The 21010-nt window shown below is 41.6% G+C and overlaps 1 protein-coding gene across 3 annotated transcripts in view; it reads left to right on the top strand.

The window, feature by feature from the left end:
• Positions 1–732: 732 nt before the first annotated feature.
• fbln2 (fibulin 2) overlaps positions 733–21010 on the top strand; it is a 62513-nt gene continuing 42235 nt past the window's right edge. Inside the window, exons 1-2 of one of the 3 annotated variants that reach the window (XM_083972340.1) lie at positions 733–804; positions 2711–4690. In XM_083972340.1, coding sequence (XP_083828466.1) covers positions 2818–4690 — 1873 coding nt within the window. In that variant the 5' untranslated portion in view covers positions 733–804; positions 2711–2817. Of the gene's footprint in view, positions 940–2710; positions 4691–21010 lie in introns of all 3 variants that reach the window. The other 2 variants (XM_083972341.1, XM_083972342.1) reach the window with 2 other exon arrangements.

Raw genomic sequence — 21010 nt, forward strand, 5'->3', positions numbered from 1 at the left:
GCAGCCAGCAGACTCCCGCTGCCATTTGGTGTTTGAGGGAAAAAAAACGATGACTCATCGGAACCAGTATTTATTTAAAATGTGTCATATATACTGTATGTTTGTCAAGGGACACAATTGAGATGAAACACATCAGGCTAATTAATGAGCTGTACCAGTTCATTAATTAGAGGATAATGAGGTGATGCTTCCACATATTGTGCAAAACTGTCACCAGCTCCATACACACAGACATTAAGGTGGTAAACTACATTTACAATCAAATGGAGAAATATATGCTATGTATTTTATGTATTATATGTATTTTATTTGTATTTTTTTAATCTGCAATATATTTCTGCATAAATATTATTGTTTGTTGACACTGTAAAGCTCTTTTCTTAATATCTCTAAATTCCTGATATACTTTCATGGACACTGGGTGATCACAGCATGTGTTGGAATGTTGGTGTTTGCTCGACTAACTTTGCTGCATTATCTCACATCAGGTAAATTCTTTTTCCTTACTAATTTTTATCTATTCATAACTTTTTCCCCCTCAAAGTTTCAATGTAGTAGTAACAAGTCAAGTAATCCTTCCCATGTAAAGTGGGCCGGCCCTGCCAGAGGAGCCTGTTGTTCATTATGGATAATGATTGGATCTCCTCAGGAGTCTCCAGCAGGGGAAGTTCTTCGTACCTCCCCCTCCGCCTGCATGTTGTGTTGGTCCCAGCAGCGCTGCCGCGGTCAAAAGGGTCCCATTTGCGGCGCTCATAGGACCGGCAGCAGGCGGCTCTCCAGCCCATTAATCCGCACACAAGTAAGGTAAAAACAAACCGGTGGCTTCACGCAGCTTTACCCGTTAAACCTTCCACAGTCAGCGCAGCTTCTCTCTTTACTTTCACTTTTTTAATCGATATTTTGTTTTCCTGCTCAAAACATTAATCCACGGATGCTGTGGTAAGAACTTTATGAGTGAGACTTTGTGTCACTTTGTTAAACGTCAAGTTGTTTTGTTGAAATCAGGTTTGTGCAGCACTCTTTCCAGCAGTTGTGAGGTTGGAGTCCCCCCCCCCCCCATTTATCAGGTGACGACAGGTTGCAGTGTTTGTGCACAAGAGGGAGGATTTGTAGTGTTGCAAATGCATACAGGTGTGACAGCAGCTCAACAACCAGAAAGACTGAGAAGACTTTGTAATGAGATGTTTTTGTAATTAACAGACTCTATAGCATTTACAGTGTTCTCACTTTCTCTGGTGCCGCCCTGTATAAATGAGCCTCTCTGCATATTATTCAAAAGTTGGTTACTGTAGCAGAGAAGTTTCTATTAGACGAAACCTCTCCTTTCTTTTTGACCATGTTGGCAGAGCCTTATGACATCAGGGACTGTTTAGGAATCAGCTGTGTGTGTGTGTGAGTGTGTGTGTGAAAGAGAGAGAGAGCGAGAGAGAGAGAGAGAGAGAGAGAGAGAGAGAAGCAGGCAGAGAAAGGAAAAAGAGGAATCCCCCATCACTCAGTGCTATGGGAAACACCAGGCTGCTCAGTCTTCTCCGTGTGCATTCTTTGGCAGCCGGGCCTTGCCAGCTTTTACTATGTGCAGCTCAGTATTGATGCTTGTGACTTTGCTGCAGTCATTTCTCAGCCCCAGGAATAATCTCTGTGTAGTGTCAGGAGGCCTTCAGGGCAGGCTGCGAGGAGTTATTCCCTGAGGTCCGATGTTACATGAGGTCCAACTCTGAGGTTTAGAGCTGCAAAGGGCAAGGTGTGAAAGTTTTCATGTGTTTTGATGCTTTTGTTTTGCACAAGTCATAGTTGAATGTAATAAAAATACTTTGGATATACTTATGAGTAAAATGCGCAAAGTTTCCCGATCTCTTAAGGCCATTTGATAGATCCCTATATGTGATGATGTGATAAGCAGATGATGAGAATAACTGTGCAGATTTATTGACTTCTGACAGAAATATTCATAACACACTGGTGTGAAATACAACACTTCATGAATACACCATGAACATCAGCCCAAGAACAGATTTTGATGCGTGGGTGTGTATTTACTTGCAGCCCAGGCCATGGGAAAATATGCTTGACCTCATTGATATTACATTAGATCTGCCCAAAAGCATGTTTGCAAGGTTAGTAATTTGGTGAATGTTAGAACAGGATCAGAACAGAGCAGCGTGAAGTAGCAAGGGATTTGTGTCAATTTGAGGGTTTTGATTGATTTAGATTTTTATCATTTCATTTATGAATTAACTTTGTTGAAAATAACTAATGAAATGAGAATGAATCAGAGTGAAGCTGTGTGAATCCCATTGGTCTTATTAACCACATTATTCACAACAGTAGTCGTATTAGACTACACTTTATACTCATGAAGTGAAATCAATTACAATTGCATTATGAAGCATCTATGCTCAGGAGTCAGACTTTTGAGGGCTGATTGCTCATACTACAGCCTTTTTTTTAATGTAGCCAACTTGAATGGGGTAGAAATGCAGAACTTGGGTATGTTTCAGGTTTCATCATGGCAGTCTCAATAATGTTGCAACAGTGCGCTGCAGCTGATTTTAATGACGAGGATGTAGTCCTAATGTTAGGACAAACATGTGGCTGAAAAAAATTGGACTCTTGTGAGCTCAGCTATGAAGCCAGATGTTGGTCTGCTTTCATTTTGAGAAATAAGCCTCTGTCTGCCTGTCTGTCTCTCTCTGTCTCTTATTTTCTCCAGAGTTGAGGTGATTCAAATGGACAGAATGTGCCAGAAGCCTTGAGGATAAACTTGAAAGCTTGGATGATACCTGATTTCCTTTGATTGTTAAACGTGCACCCGATGCCATGGCCTGTCTCGTGAACGCTGAAGTCGCGCTGCTGAGGTGTGTGTTGCTTTTTCTCTACCTGAGCGTCTGCTCGTGCCAGCGTGACTGCACCGGCGTGGACTGTCCCCAGCTGGACAACTGTATCGAGGAAGTGCTGGAGAGCGGTGCCTGTTGCGCTTCATGCTTGCAAAAAGGATGCACATGCGAGGGTTACCAGTACTATGACTGCCTCAATGCTGGATTCAAGAACGGCAAAGTGCCTGAGGGAAATGCTTATTTCGTGGACTACGGCAGCACAGAGTGCTCTTGCCCTGTGGGAGGAGGCCGGATCTTCTGCCAGTTCATCAGCTGTCCTGACATCCCTCCGAACTGCATCGAAGTCTCAGAGCCTGCTGATGGCTGCATGCAGTGTGAACGCGTCGGGTGTGTCCAAGGCGGGCAGAAATACGATGCCGGACATGTCTTTAATATTGAGCCCTGTCAGGTCTGCCACTGCCCTGAGGTAGGGGGGAAGCTGATGTGCTACCCTGTGCCTGACTGTGATCCAGAGAAAGACCATAAGCCCATGTTGGCCGCAGCGACAGAGGACGACACCGCCAGGGCACTCGGTGGTTTCCCCAACAGGTTTGGCAGTACAGATCAATTCTCAGCACCATACCAGCCTCTTCCTAATGGGAATCTTCCGCTTTTCAAATCACCAATGGACAGGGAGCCAGGGGACTATGATTATGGCCCCACAGACTTTCCAGAGACCTACCCTCAATCTCTGGTCCTCCCCACCCAGCCCAGTTCACCCAACAAGGTCATACATTTGTCAGGAGGATCTGACAGGTTTGACAGAACCTCTGCATTTCTAAGTTTTGACAGACAGGGAAAGCTGGAGCTGAGAGAGCACTATGGAGTTCATGGTCATCCTACAAACAAAGAGGAGGTGACAGAAAATCCCCTGGGAGAAGAGCAGAGTACCGTCAGGCCACACACGAGCAAGGACACCACTACTTCTTGGCAGGTCTCACAGGGTCTGACAAGTGCACAGAGTGTCTCATTCAGTGATCCGAGTCGACAGACAGACTCAGAGACTCCGCTGCATGCTCACAGAAGTTTGGGTCCTGACATATTTTCATTAAACCCAAGTTTACTGGGTGAAACACACCCAGAGTTTCCACAGATGGGTTCAGATAGTGTAGATCATCATCAGGGAAGCTCTGAGACGAAGATTAATCAGCAAAATGCATCAGATAGTGTCACATCCAGAGGTTCGGGCAGTCAGATTGATGATAGTCATCCAGTCGGAGGTACAGAGAGTCAAACTGATCAGCAGAGGCCATCAGATACAGTGAATATTCCGACGTATACGCAGAGAAGTCCAGAAAGCACGATCAATCCACAGGCAACATCAGCTGGTCAAATCAAATTACAGGAGACAGTCACACTAGGTGGCGAGGAAGGGTTGGATTCAGAAGAGATGGAGGAGGAGGAGGAAGAGGAGGAGGAGGAGGAAGAAATGGTAACTTTTCCAAGCATTATTAAGCCTGAAGAAGAGGATGTGTCCTACAAGATGGAGTCAGCACAACAGGAGAGAGACCACAAGGAGCCTGAGAGAAGCGACTCAACCAGCAGCTACAAAAGGACCACACCTCAGCCCACCAGCTCCCCCATAGGGCCCGACGTCCACACGACCCCCATGGTCCGTTCTATCACCACCACCACCACCACCGCCACCACCCAGATGCCGGTCAGGGTCAAGCTGGATGAGAGTCAGCCCAGCAGAACGACGGCTCAGAGGCCGGTTAAGCCTCACAGTGAGGACAGAGAGGAGGTGAAAGAAAGGGTGACTGATGAAGAGGAGGAGGAGAGAGATCGGCCTGTTTTACTCATCAAACCTGATGAAGGTGAGTAAAAAGATGCTCAGATGATTTAACAGCACAGACCCATCATGCTCTGATGAAAATGTCCTTTTATTGTTTTCTTTTAAGTAGATGACAGTGATTTCTATTTTAGAAACTAATCCATCAGTTACATGAACTCTATAAAAGAAGCTGAAATTACTTTGCCAGAAGTTTCACAGAGTAATGTTTATACTCAGCTGAGTTGGATCAAAAAAAAGGGAAAAAAAGCAATGAAGGCTGATTGAAACAGATTTTTCATCCTTATGTCGACATTGCTGTACTCGCTTCTGTCTCTTCAACTGTGGAAGAATTCAAGTTGTGCTCCCACAGGCCGCCACCAAAATGCTAAAAGAATGACTGGCAAGAGCAGAAGTGTCACAGAGTGCACAACTGCAAATCTTTATTGGTGGGTGGCCAATGTATCAGCTGATATTTTGCTTATTGGTATCTGCTGATAAGTAACAAGAAAAAGCAGATACAGAAATACCAAAGAAATTCGTATGGTGTCTCTGCCACATTGTATGGTGGAGGTTGTGTAGTATAGGTTTTAAGAAATACTAGTGGGCAATTTATTCATTAATTTATTTATTCATAGACATACACAGGGGGCTAAGAAGGCTGAAGCCCCAAATTTGTAGTTAGTTGAGCTCTACTCCTTATTTTTGTCACTATTTTTTATTTTTGTTGTTTTTAGTTATTTGCTTTGAAACATAAGCAACTCCTGTGGTGTTGAGATTTAAAAACAGTTTAAAGGTGTGGGCCACTTGTTGAAAATTGACCAATAAAAAACTCAAATATATTACATAAATATATTCAAGGGTCTTATCAAGTTGACATGTTCTCTAGGATCCTTTTCCACTGAAGTCAGATTATGGACATTTCAGCAAAAACCGAGCAAATGCTGTCAAAGATAATGCATTAGATTTTGTCCATAAGAGGGTAAACAAACAGACTCTATCTATGGATGGACGCAGCCTCTGGGACGTCACCCACAGATTTCTGAAGGTTCAGGGTGAACTGCTCTGCTATCACCATCCTAGCAATGTCTGACTCCACCTAACTACAAGCTGATCACAAAATAGGCAAAGAGGTGGAACTGGGGTTGTGGCACTTGTCACTTAAAGAGACTACACCCTCATTTATACATGAATTTAAGTCCAAGTCTGTATAGCTGTCATGGAGGAGGAAATTGGCTGACCAAAATGAGTTTTTATCTCGAATAGTGAATTGGAAAAAACAGTAAATAGTTTCCCATGCTACACAAATGAAAATAAAATAACAAGCCACAAATAACAAATCCACTGGTTTCACTAGCAACTTGATAACTTTGCCTGTGTGTCCTATAAGCAGCATATAGTGCTTTGTTGAGCGTTGCTTTTTCAACATTGAACCTGATTTGATATATTTAAATCTCATTAACATGCACTTGTGTGTACTCCTGCTGTGGCATATCATAAATCTTCATTCTATTGTTTTAGCTGGACAAATTATTTCTCTGATGCGGTCGAGTATTTATTACAACATTCATTGTCCTCACAGTCCAACAATGTTCCCCTTCTCTACTCTCTTCTAAATACCCAGCCAGGCCATATGTCATGAGTGTATGTGAGGAGTGGAGACCGTCGGCCGTCCCTAGGTATCCGAGCAGGAACATAAATAGTGAGCCCAGGGTCTGTCTGGAGCAGGGAGTCAAACACTCCTCCCATGGTGAACATCCTCGCGCTGCCGTTCCATAACATTCACCTCCATCGCTCACCCAGCGAACAAGGCCGAGCCACTGTTTTACTGCACGTTTGCCTCGGCTCTCCCACCGGAAACAGACAGGCAGCAGAGAGTTTAGATTTGGTCATAAATTCTCTCCGGCCCCATGACGTCTGCTTCTTGTGGGCTCTACAGGTGGCAACTTTTTCTTATGGGGCTGATCGCTGCTCATGTCATCTCTAATCATTTGAAAGAAAGTGGAACAGCATAATGCTTCTGTTTCTGTATATGCATTCATCAAAGACATATCAGAAATGGATTCTTTAAATCAGCAAATGTAAAACCTGTCTTGGAGTGTGTTCTTTAAAGTGACGGTAGTGAAGCGATACTGAACATTCACAGTATTTAGGCCTAACTGAAAACGTATGGACTCGTATTCTAACATTTGGTTCAAGAAGAAAGAAGGGTCATTGCTCTTTAAATGGGAGAGCCGAGTTATCTGATCTATTGCTGCTAGATATGAAATTACTTTTTAAAAATATGTGTGCAGCAGGAGGCAGTGGCAGATCCAGATGTTGGTGCCCTGGAGGTTTTGGATTTACACGCTTTCTCTGCACACTACTGGAGACTAATACAGAGCTGGGGCACATTTACAACCTCACATGTGCAGTATAAAAACAATAATCCTGCTACTTGTGGACCATGGGGGCAGTATATTATGTGTTATAAGGTGTTTACAGAATGAAAATAATTAAACAGTTAGAAACCAAGTTAGAAAATCTGTTTACTTAATTATGTAACAATGCCAACATCTTTTCTTGTGTTTTTTTTAAATATAAAAGTTGCATTACATGTAGGTTTTCCCTTGATAATTAGAGATAATTAATAATGTATTAATTTATTGTTATTATATATTATTTTTTTAAATTCAACTATATTAAGCTGCTATATTACTGAGTTTTTTTTTTTACTTCAAGTTCTTCAATTTGTAACAGTGTCGACATGCAGGCTGGGGCTAACATTCACTAACGTTGGCTGGATGAGCTAGCCAGGATATTGACTTCAGCTGAGCGTGAGACTCTGCAGATGAACTCGGTTTCAACGTCATTGTGACCTGTTGGAAAATGCAGAGCTATTGTATCCACTGTGATAATGTGGTTGTGAATGAAGTGGTTGACCTGTAATGAGCTGTTGAGCTTTTCTCAATGACTATTTGTTCTCTGCTTACTGACTCCTGTGGATTTGCTAGTGCTGAACGCTATTTCAGATGTTGATGGTTGCTATGTGGGTTGAGTCAGTGTAGGCTGTTTAAGTGGGATTGATAGATTGATAGATTGGCTGCTGTCCAGTGTGCTGATCAAAGGATAGGAGTTTGATTGGCTAGCATTTCCATGGCGACATAGCCAATAGTGTATGGTGATTGTGTGTCTCTGTGCAAGTGTAAAATCAAGAATTAAATGCAGGGCTGTTATGCTGAATCACACTTGATTGTACAGTACAGGTGTTGCTCTTCAACGCATATAATTGAAGCACTTTTTTAAATAGAGCATGTGAGTGATAAAATGATTCCATTCAGGCTGGTCTTAATCAATTAATCATTTGATGAGATAATGTAATTACATAATCACTGTGTGTCACTTCAGATTTATTCCAAAGTCATTTGCAAATTGATTCATGTTAATAAGCAGAAACTTGTGTGCAGTGACTTATGAATCAAGAACTGATCCCGAAGCTTATTTCCCCAAAATGACACATCGCTTTGTCCTGTGTAGCATACGCTGCAGGATAAGCTTAGGAGGAGTTATCTGTCAGGGCGACAGGGTGCTCTTATGCCAGATAAACTGCTTTCTCCAGATAGAAATGCTGCAGACTACAGACAGGTGGCTGCTCACAATCTTACAGTAGAGATAGAGTGGGAAGAGGCCAGGCTGGGCCTCTCTCCAGGCAGCTGATAATGAAGTTTATCGGTGCTAATGGCATATCATCTTGGAATATAGCATTGGCAATGCATGCAGCATTTGGCAACTCTTTAACATCTGGCACAACTGGCCCTGTTTTTTTTCCATGAAGCTGGCTTTGGGCTGATCTTTTTGAGGTTGATTGGCAAGTTTTGTCCCACAAGTTATCTGTCAGAGTTTCATCTGCTTGCATTTTGGCATTTGGGAGTCTTTCACTAAATGTGTATTGCGCTTTATCCCACACTTCTATTTATCATGAATCATAATTATCGTTATTTACATTTTGAGGAACTGTATGTTTTAGTTTTTTCATCTTCAATCAAGCAATGAATTGATTTGATTGAGAAAGTCTGCAGATTTGGATGATTCCTTTCCTGAGTGAGAGAATCGATGGGGCTATTCAGTGTAATAAAAACAGTACAAAAAAGGAACATTCAAGAGAGTTCATCTTATTTTAGGATGATGAATGTTAATTGACTGCAGTAGGATGTTGCATCGGTTGTGTTTAAAATGTAAGTAAGTTTTAGTGCAGTTGGAGTGTCACTGTAATATAGAAGGAATGATTTACAAAGTACAAGTTACAAAGTGTGATGAAGATAAACAGTCACATAATGGCAAAAATGGTTCGAAGGTAGAGAGTCCATTGTTAGTCAGAGGAAAACGAAAACTCTTTCAATTACGGTGTGAGTATATTTCTGGTGACAGGCTACAACACATCTCTTTACACCCAGGACAACATTAACATCCCTGGAGATGGCACCACTTGTTTTACTCTAAGTAGATAAAAACTAAATAGAATTGAGAGTTTATTGAGTTAAATAGCCTGTTATGACAAAGCAGATGGTGCTGACATCACACTCAAAACACCTATCAAACGTATGATCAACTGTTGCGATATTATAGTCTTTAGTGTACAAACAGACTAGATTCTTGCAGATTTAGTTGAGAAATGATGTGATCCTGGTTCGTGAATCAATTTTCTCTCGATTACACAATTTGACTTGTTTGTGGAAGAGCTTTTTCTTCTTCTTCTTCTTTTTTTTTTTGAAGTGTCTCGTCCCCCGAGGACAGTGAGTTATGTAAATGCTCAGTCTGTCAGAAATCCTTAACAGTCTGTCAGGGTCAATCAGAGGAGGATGAGTTATTTATCAGGTAGCAGCTTCAATCTTCCTGTCCCTGGACTCAGGTGAGTTAGTCCTGAAGTGGCTTTTGAAAGGCTACTGACATGATAAATCATGCATGATGACAACAGCTGCCTCAGGCATGCATGTGCCTCTGATTTCCATCTGTTACCTCTCCTACTGTGAACATTTTGATAGACATTTGTGATCCATCTGAACTCAGTTAGAATATGATAACATATATTTTATGCTAATAGCTTAAGATTTGGTATATTTATGGCATTTGGCGGAGGGGAGGGGGTGAATTAAAAGGTTATCATTCATATTGCATTAATTTATAGTGTTATAGATGTTCAGCTTATACAATAAATGTGGCAGGAAAAACTATGACACATTAAATGATAAATGTGGACTTGCGAGTAAACTTTACATTGGAGAGAAACAGCCAAAAGTCAATCCTTTGGAGTGAGCTGCATTTATGTATTGATTTAACTTGATATTTGAAGTTGAACCCTCTTCAGACAAACCTACCACAGTAGCACAAAACTAATGTTGCTTTTAGTGCATGCAACAACACATCCAACAGGACGCCGTTGCTAACACAACCAAAGTCTCACGTACTAGCATCAAGTGTGTAAACCCCAAATTTGCATTTTTTGTAACATGACAAAAAATGCTGCCGAAAGCAAATTCTGCCGACTTGTTGTGCAGTCCTTAATAAATGAAATGAAATGAAAAAACAACAACAAAACAAAAAACACCCTCCCTTTATAAACTATATACTGCTATTGATAGGCCTATTGTGCCAGGTTAAAGGTCACTAGACAAGCACAGCTATGATTTCATAAAACCATACATTTAAGTATATCTCCATAATAAAAAGGGGAATAACTGTACTGAAAAATCATTTGCTGTTGTGGCTTGAGAGGCGGCTCCCAGCCTTCTTTTCAGAGATGTTTTGCATTATTGGTAGCTGCGTGGAGCATCTTGTTGTTCTGATAGCTGGGGAGTATTTGTTCCAATACACAGTCGAGCCTGGACAGCTGAAATCCCAGGTCCCAGTGAAGTAACTGTTGAGTCACTGGTATTAGTCAGATTTATTAGGGTCATCTGCTGCAGAGCTGTAAAACTCTTAAAAATACATATTGAAAACTATGAACATAACAGACTATTATCTTTCACAACAAAGAACATGTTATATTTTTTCCATAAGACCCTTGGTGGATTATGTGTGACTCCACCATATTTGATCCAGAGTCAAAGTCCCGAATGGTCCTTCAACAAAACTGCAATCGAAATGCCACTCACACTCCCAGGACCGGACAGATAGGATGTTCACAGAATATGTTTCACAAAATCTGGATTGCTAGCTAATGGCTTTTTCTCTTTTCACATCATCAACTCCAAACTATCCCCTCAGTTGTGTGGAAAGAGCGAATGAAGTGGTCTCTCTCTCTCAGACCTTTGTTGAAGTAGTCCGCATGTGTTCAGTGAAAGCAGGACAAGAGTTTCCATCTGTTCATCTGTAATCACTGCTTCCTGTGGGATATACACTAGCACATAACTGAGCTATGTGTGCTTAAGAAAAAATATGACTTTAATTTTGAAATTTGGAAGTTACCCAAACAGGGAACTGTGTACATAATGCTTTAAAAGAATGTGTCTGCATATCTGGATTAGTGTCAGGGAGAGGAAAGGAATTATCATAGGAACAATTCAAACTGAGCTGCTGTGTATACAAAGATGAAATGCTGTGCCACATTTGATGTTGGGTGAAGTGACTGAGACTGGATTTTCTCGCTTTACTTCACATCACTTATAGCTGAAGCACTTGTCTCATACATTAAAGGATTCAGACCGCATATAAACCCCAGAGTGGATTTACTTACACCTCGTGCCATTGCCACCTTGTTGATACACACCGTCCCAATATACTGAAGCTGACAATATTGGCAAAGAAATCAAGTGCCTATTAGCGTGGCTGTCCTGTTATTGCCAGCAGCACCTGTTAAGACAGTGTGTGGAGACTTTTCACAGCTCACTGGGACACACTTGGGTTAAAATATGCAACATCTGTAAATCAATCTCGCTCCAGCATGGGACTCCCCCTCCTCCCGCCCATTTCTGTCCACGCCCTGTTACATCCTTGTCATGTTTGCTTTATCAGCTAATGCAGGATTCAGATTCAGGAGTGTGCTGCTCTGTCAGTCAAGCAGCTAATACTGGCTCGAAGCCTCAGTGAGAGAGGAGTGGTGAGACCAGAAGTGTGGTCATGTATTGATCGACAGCTGACACCCATGAGCTCCGGCCCCAGAGTTTGAGCTTCTTAGGGTTTAGTCCTAAGCAGTTTGAATCTGGCCTGAGGTCCTTTTGCTTTTACTTCCCATCCCCTCTTTCTCTCTCTCTCTGACTTTTCTGTTACTATGTGAGTGTGGTTATCACAATAAAACTAACGTTTTATAGAGTTTTTTGTTTTGTTTTCTTTTTTGAGGGAAATATCTCTGCACTGCTTTTTGCTGTGTTCATTGAGCCTGGGTCACAGAGGCCTTTGTCATCACATGATCTCCACATTAAGATGTGTTTTGGGGCAAAAAGACTTGGTCAAAACTAAATACATGCCTGGTCTTAGGCTGTTTGCATCCTGCCTAGTATGGGCCTCGATATACTTGCTGTAAAGTACGCGTACGCGAGCTGCCGCGCGTATCCTGCGTCCGTTTGATGCGTCGCCTGCGACCGAACGCACATATCGACGCGAGGTGACGCGACGCAGGATACGCGCGGCCGCGGCAGCTCGCGTACGCGTAGTTTACAGCAAGTATATCTCGGCCCTATCAGTTTAGTGTCAGTGAGGTCAGTCAGGGCTTTATCTGTTTTGCCTCTCTCTGTCTGTGCTCACATACAATATTTTCTATGGCTAAATTCTCACTGCAGCCCCTGCACATGGGGCGCCCGTCCAACCCACGGAGCCTATTAACACCAAAGCATTTTGAAAGTGCAACAACCAATAGGAAAACTTTGCAGGCCGATTGATAGTGTCATTTCATCAGCAAATCAGCAGGAATGGCCTTGTTGTTGCCCTCCTGTTAACAAAAAGTCCCATGCTGGTGGGATTTCTGAGCTTGTAACTGTTTTGGGGATTTCACTACTTCCTACATCAAATGTCTATTGTTTGTAAGTTTTCAGAGCAGAAAACAACAGGTTTTTTTGTTAAAGTGGAACTATGCAAGTCCAGTCGCTTTTCCGCTGTTTTGCTAACCTACCTCTCGGCCATGTGCATTTGTTTACAATGGAGCCAGCGAGAAAGCAATCAATAGAGAGATACATGACGTTATATATACGATGTTACGATGTGTATATTTGTGTAGTCTTATCCGTCATTAACAACAGATTACGGGACGCGTTTGTTTCATGGTGTGCAGAGACGAGAGCTGGGACACCAGGTCGGCAGCGCTGATCTTGCAAAGTTGGTTTTTAGCCAAGAGATGCTTCATGGAAGGCAGAGAGCCTCCATTCTCCCCATGGCATTTATTATCACATTATCACAATTACTCCAAAGCTGTTTAATTAAGGTAAAAATGTAGCATAGTTAAGCTAAAAATCCTACATAGATCCTCTTTAATATAACATTTTTCTTGTAATTGTCTGAGACAGAATACAATGAATATGACTGTTCAGTCAGCAGGAAAAGCTTTTTGCTTCAGTTTTTCACAAAGCTTGTTGCATAATCAAACTAATTAAACTGGTGTAGCACAATGAAGTGATATTAGGATTAGTGTGGATCGTGACTACAGTCTATTGCAGCTTATATTATATTACATAGCTTTAACCATCATTTTAACATGTGATGATAAATGTGTACTCACCAAAATAGGTCGAGTGGAGCAGGACAAGTTAGTCACAACTTTAGCTATACCCCTTCATTTTGGTGGTAAACTGAGAGGTAACAGGACTGTACAAACTTACCATTCACATGACTTCACTCAATGTTTTACTATGTTTCAGCATGGCTGCTAATGAGTGTTTCATATCGGTTTACTCACAGGCCAGTCAAGGTAACAGATTCCTTTGTGATGCAAATCACACAGTTAATCAGTGCAGTCAGTCTCAGAGAAACAATGATAGTTTTCAGCTCAGCTCTACACTATTAATCTTAGCACAGTCCTAGTGCCTTGACTCTCTATGTCAAATGTTCCCAGTTTTTAAATCATATAAAATTTAAATGATGAGAGGTCACCTTTTTGCAATTTAGGCCAACTCTGGTTGTATCACCCAATTGCTTCCTCCAACACCATTGTTGATTAGGAGCATTTGCCTTGTTTATAATGACTACCTCAGAAGGGCAATTTAATTAGTGCTGGAGGTTGTGAGGAAGAAGGGTAATTTTGGGACAGGCACAAATGGTCTTCATTCAGAAGCAATTAAAGCAGTAGAGAGCAACTTTTTTCTACTACTGAGGTTTTTGTTTTCTATTTTCTGTCAACTTTTGATCACAATTTTCAGGTGTTGCTGACTGCATTCTCTGTGCTAGCAGCTGTTCTGCAGTGTAACACTACAACCGCCCTCGATGTTCCTTGTTCATAGTATTTTACAGCTACTGAGCTACAGAGTAAACAGTCTCCCTCTTATTTACACAGGCATGTTCACAGTTCACACGCAGTCTATGTAAAATGGTCATGGTTTCCATCCATACTTTCACACCTGGAAACATAGGTCTCTGGATGGCGGCGATTTTGGTTTTAAAATGAAAATCTAGTTTTTTCAGCCCTTTTGGCCAGTCTTTCTGTCCAGTTTGTCATTGTGCTAGTCTGATTCGGCCATTACCTCAAGCAGGGTTACAATATTTTGGACAGTTTTTTGCCTTTATTTTGACAGTTAGAACGGGCAGGAAAATTGGGGGAGAGAGTAAGAGAGGGGATGACATGCATCAAAGGGAACAGACTGGATTTACAGTATCGCTGCAGCTGCTGAGTTAAAGACTGAGCTGAAGCGATACTCACTCTACCAGGTGAGCCGTATAACTTGGACACACAAGATAATCAGACTGTAATGTGTAGAGGACAGTATTAGCAAGCAGTTTTAGCTAATCTCAGTGTTGTGTGACTGAAATGTGTTTTGATCAAGTGAACAGATCTTCAAGAATTCCAAAATTAAAGAATTTTTTTTACAAAGATGAAGCTGTTTTGGCTGCTCTTCACTTTCTCCTTATCTAAGGTTTAACTGCTTGTCGCTGTAGCCTAAGGTCGTAATGAGTCGGGTGTGACTGATATGGGATTGTGGGTGACAATTTTAAACTCTGAGGACAGAGATGATTTGATCATTTAAATGCCCAAAAATTCCAAGTATTCAAAAATTTTACCTTAAACTGACTCCTTTCATTCGCTGGGATTGGGGGGTAGGGAATTGAATTTAGTCTAATGTAGTAATAGAAACTGTGGGTTGTTGGGTGAGCCAACATAGGAATTTGGTGTCTGCTTGTTGCAGTGAGAAATTCCAGGAATACTTGCTTATTGCAATGACTTGAAATAAACCCAGCCAAACGTTCACTGTGGCAAACACATCAAAAACAAACACACATATTTTTCTCACAGATGTTTGTGTAATCATCTCTCATTATCTGAAATTATTTAATTTTTTTCAAGCTATTGCAGCCTTTCTTCCCCATCAAGCAAAGCGGGTTTCCTCCCTCAGCCTCATCTTCACAATCAGTCAACTTGACTTCAAGTTACGTTCCATTCAGCTCCACTGTTGGCCAAAGAATCAAATTGAGTTAAGTGAGAGCTGAAGTTCTTTATTAGAGTTTTTTCATTGGCCTCAATGGCCTGTCTAAAAAGTTAAACATGTTCCTGAGGATTATTGTCTTGTGTCGATCTAATGCCTGTTAGTCTCAGACCAGTTTTGTACACTATTAGCCAAACAGACCATGATTATGTGATTGTGTGCTAAGATTTTTCCATCATGCCACTTAAAAACTAACCTTGATAAACCATTTTGAAATAGCAGGTTTTTCAGAGATTCTACATAAGGTGAAAAAGAGACGTGGATGTACTTTTTCTGACAAGAAACAAGGAAGAAGTGTAGGCTGATGTCTGGTGATTGTAACCGTCTCAGTTTCTGTCAGTGTTGAACTATGAAAACCGTACTGTAGGACTAGGAATGACTGAATTTGGTACTTTTATTGGTACTGACTGAATTCCCAAAGTAATCCCGAGTATCGATTAATGTGAAATCAAACAGTACATTTCGGTACCTGAATGCACCCTTGTGTTTGTGAGATAGTGGAGGAGTGTCCGGCTGACAGGAACACAAAATGTGTAAAATCCTATTTCCTTGTAGAGCTGCACACAGCACATTGCCCCTCCTTGCCCCACTCTCTGTCTAAGGACTATGGAGCTGTGTCAACGGGCCAGGCCGGCTCGACAAACCTGACCGGATGCGCTGGACTGGTTCAGGCTGAAAATATATACAAATGACTTGTTCTGGTTAGGCCTCGGGCTTCCTCTTTATTTTGCCGGGTTTGGGCAGAGAATTACTGCTAGTGAGTCGGACTGTGTCGGGTCCAGGCTTCAACACCCGTAGGTCGGGTTTTAATTTTCAGGCCCGTTGAGAACTCTGTCTGTGAAGAGCCCCTCCTCTCCCAGCCTGTTTTAAACAGAGATCTGTTGCCATTAAAAAAGACCCCTCATTATGCCGGCTTTGCCTGTTTGCACTGAACCATAATAATAAATATTCAAAATTTAGAAGTTTTGACAAACTTTTTTTTTAATAAACAAAATAACTTCAATTTCCACACATACACACAAAAAAGGTACAGGTACCGGGTATTGGTACTGTATCTGTTTGAATGTGAAAGGTACCCATCCCTTTGTAGGACTTGGCTCATGACAGCTGCGGAACTAAATACTACAGATTACACGCACAGCCAACATATACAGTAGAGACAATGCATGCTCACACCAATGGGCATTTGCGATTCAGCACTTAACCAAACAAACGTGTCTTTGGACTTGGATAGAAACCATGCAAACACAAGGAGAACATTCAGCCTCTACACAGAAAGACTTGGGGTTTTCCTGCCGGACCAAAAATGTGCTAAACTACTGCAGTGGTGGAGTCGGGATGCCAGTCAGAGTCAATATAACAGCACTCTACACAGGAACGAATCTATTAAATTACCCGTGTACACCCACACACACACACACACACAACAGTACCAAGCAAGAAACACAAAGCAGTATTCGGTTTCCCCCCACAGTGCATTATTCAAATAGTGACGGTGCAAAATTTCAGCAAAAGTTCAATGAACGTTACACTCATCCAAGAGTCATCGTCTTTGTTTTTCACAGTCAGAATCAATACATGGACATTTTTCTCTCAGGCAGGCGGCTTTGTTCCTCTCAGAATGAGCCAGAGTTGCCTTCTTTGCAAAATATCAGCTTTGTACTATGTTCCTGGAAATCCTGGTGTGACCATCAAATTTGATCTTTTCAACCTCAGACCTGTTGATTCTACATTTTCAGGACTCCTCATGGGAGCCTGCCAAGTGTGTGTCCTTTAAACTGGAGTGGTCTTGGGCTTTTAGGAAACAATTAACATTAAAATAACACAAATATTGTGCATTTGTATTACTGTTATTGAATCTCACCATTCCAGTATAGACAGAAGGCTGCAGGTTTAGTTTTAGTCATTTTACATTACTGCACAGTTTGTGTATTTTAGATGGTTTTTCTTACTTCAACGACACCTGGAAGGTGCAGTTGTTTTTGCATTGCATTTCAAGTAGCCTCTTCTTACAGCACACTATAGTGTCTTTTGGACATCTGGTACCTTTGCCAAGATCAAGCTACTGAGGTTACAAGGGCAAGAGAAAAACCTTTTTAAATGAAATCAACCAGGCTCAGGAACAAGAACACATCATCAGGTCGTCTGGTAGTGCTGCCAGCGGTAGCGACTTGACCGAGGCAGGGCGTCAGTAACTCGCAGGCAAACAGAGGAAAGAGACGCAATCCCAGTTATTTACAATGTCAGAGGAAACTCCATCTGATTATCAGCTCCGAGATGGATGACCCTCAGGTGTCTTGTGTCTCCAGTCCCATGATTTAGCATGAGCTCTTACAGTGTCCTGAGGTTTTTTTTCTCCTATTTGAAGTCTGGGTGTGAAAGCAGCATTTCATGTGATAAATGGGAGAGTTGTGTTATTGCTTTAGACCCAGAGCGGAGTCGGTACGAGCCCCTCGAGGCTCAGCAGTCCTTGCAACCTGCTGTCCCTGGATAATACCGCTGTTATGAGGGTCCGCTCGGCTGCACACCTCCGTGCCGGTGTCAGCCTGACCGACTGTTTGACCCCAATCACCAAAACAATGCTGCATTCTCTGCAGCGAAGCACGCAGGCTGCACAGACAACTACCCCAAACTATCTGGGCCTCAAAGATTTCACATGCTGGCGATGTAGTGCACAGTGCCAGTGTTTACATAGTAGCCCAGAAGAAATCACGTATCCTAACTTGGGACTGATTCCATTTGAATCATTACATTGTTCTGTCTGAACAGTGTTTGACACAGAAAACACCATACGTCCTTCATTTCCTCTGCCTTGGGTGTTTTTCCTTGGCTCTTAGTAGAATAAAACTCAGCTCTTCACCAAGTGTCTGGTCGGAAAAAGACATTTTTTTTTTTTTTTTTTTTTACTGTTATTGTTATTTCCAACAATGGAGAAAGTGTCTCTTAAGATGCCTGCATTAAAAGCTGCTGGCATAGATATTGTGAATAATGGATGATATTGATTCTCATCTTCTGTTATACTTGCATATAACGCCGCATGATGGCTTTCTTTTACATATCTTAAGTGGATCTGTGAAAGCTTTTTTTCCGCGCAGTGCGCTATCTATCTGCTTTGTTCTCAGCCCATGTCAGAGGCATTTTGCTCGCAGGGGTTTGTTGGCAGGGAGCAAATCCTCTAAATAAAAGCGGATGACGATGTTGAGTGGGTCCCTCATTTCTCACCGGGCTCGTTCTGCTTATCGCTGAATGTGAAGAGAGATAGCTGGGTCATGAGTGCGGGCTGCCTGCTTTTGTTATGACCCCAGTCACGCTGCTTCCAGTGCCGCTTGCCAGCAATAAAGTGGAGCAACACGCAGTTAATCATGCAAAACCTACAGTTGTTTCTATGTTTGTAGGACATCAGCGTTAGACAACGAGCAGCAGAGTCAACAAACACTTGGGTCGGCTGTTGAGTACAAAAAAACCTTTGTTTCTTCTTGAGGAAGAGTGGAGGTAATTAGGGAAACCAAAGAATGTTATTTTTGCATCTAATCAAGGCAACAAGCCTTTTTGTAATAACATAGTTCTGTGAGGAGAGCATGTGAAACTGAAGACTCGGAGCGTGGTGCTCTGCTGCCAAAGGAGTCAGTCTGAAATGAAGACACAAAGAGGTCCTTTCTCATTTTATATCTAGTAATGCACATAGTTTTATGTGTATGGTTTGAAATGTCTCTCAGTCTACATAACATCAATGAAACAACATTTGAAAACAACATCTCTCCCCAGAAACTGTGTTCTCATTACTCTGGAGAATAGAGAAAAGATGTGAACTGCTTTCATAGGGACGGTTTCTTCAGAATGAGATAAAACATTGTATGTACATTGAGCTGGTGGTAGAAATGTCACAGTTTTGGGTAAACGGAACCAAAACTACAGTATCTGCATAGAAGTGATATTACCAGACACGAGACGATAAAAGGACTCACTTGAATTTTGTTAATGGGTTTATTTATATTTAAAAAATAACTGCTTATTCCAATTACTTTTGCTGTAAAATTGTTGTTATAAGGCTGAAAACCCTCTGGAGGACCTCTTCTGCCTTCTGCTTTATTTTTCTGATGAATTAATTCACTTTGTTGCCACACAAGTGTTTAGTTGAGTGTTGGCTGATGCTTCACACAACCAAACTTGGGTTAAATTAACTGCAGTAATTAACCTTGGTGAGCGATCACACTAATAGTCATGATTAAAATTTAAATAGTAATACTAAACAACTGCCATATCCACCCTGAAAATATTCAATCTCTAACTTGAGAAAACAAGTTTTGGCATCATTTTGGTGAAACAAACGTTCATGCTTGAGAGCAGACAGTAGTTGTACTTCACTGTACCTGAAATACAGTGGGAAAGTGCTGTCTAAAGTGAGACAGGCTTCTCAGTGTTTAAATAAATATGTGAGAAAAATACACCCTACTCATCATGCAGACTTAAAATAACTGTTCAGTTGCCCGGGGGGCATCTTACAGACATTGTAAGAACAGGCAGTGAAGTTTGGCAGTGAGGAATTGGGCATCAAAGGCGCAACAGAATTCACCATGGATTGTGAATCATAGCACAAGTCACATGAAAGTAGCCGTGGAAAGTGTTTTTCATGGATATTGTTCAAACTTATGTGTGAGCTGTAATTGAATCAAACTATTCAGGTTTAGTACTGTAGAAGCTGTGAGTGTCAGCCTTCAGCTTTGTTAATAATTATTATAATAATAATAATTAGTGGCACAAATGATAACAAGACAAGGACAGGATACTTAACAAATAACACAAATCACATCAATACCATTTAAAAATAAAAATGATAATGATAGTTTTTGCATACAGTACATACTGTATTTACATATTTTGCACAGTCCTACAGAAGAATTGTTCCCAGTCTTTCCAGTATTCATGCTATGATAAGCTAACCACACACGCTCTGTACTGAACGCACAGATATTAGTTTCACATCTCTGCTCAAGTGATAATCCAGACCCCCCCCACTTCAAGAAATCTCTCCCAGTCCATCCCATCTTCTCTCTTTCTCAATAGGCGCTATTACCTTTCAGAGTGTAATATTAGGAGCTCAAAGTCTCTATTTTCCCCCTCATATGTTGAGACATATGTCTGCTGCTGAAAAGCCTTTTTTTCTGATGGAAAGCCATTCAAAATGGGTTTATTTCACATTTTCAAATCTGGGACCAAAGCTCTCCACAGTGGGGTTGCTATGGCAGATGTGAGCTGTGGATTTGAAGGAGTGTTGCCAGGAGTGCTGCTTTTTTTAAACTCATGTCTGGTCCACAGCTCCAGTCCAGGCTGCAGGTGGTGGTGATGGTGGTGGTGGTAGATTTCTACCAGAATGATCTTGCCTGTTGCTGCCAGCATTAAACATAATGGAGTATGACAGAGAGAGGATGTCCCAAAATATACAGAGGAAATTACTCATTCTTCACTTTTGGTGAGAGTAAGTTTTGAAGCGAACTCTGCAAACACATCTAGACTCTGCAGGAATTGTAGCATTTTATGACATTTCGACTGGTGCAGCTTCATCGGATGTAGACATAATTAATCTTACACGCTTGTCAAAATGTTCGAGGCAGAATTTGGAACATGGACAAGATTTTGTCCGAACTGTTTCACATTGGAGGAAAACAGCAGCAGACAGACAGGGCAGTCAGGGCAGGACATGCTGTGGCGAGGCTGCTGTTGATGGGTGTCTGGGGCTGAGAGATCGCCAGGTATAAAAAGGGCAG

This window comes from Trachurus trachurus, assembly GCF_905171665.1.
Source record: "Trachurus trachurus genome assembly, chromosome: 5".
NCBI lineage: Eukaryota > Metazoa > Chordata > Actinopteri > Carangiformes > Carangidae > Trachurus > Trachurus trachurus.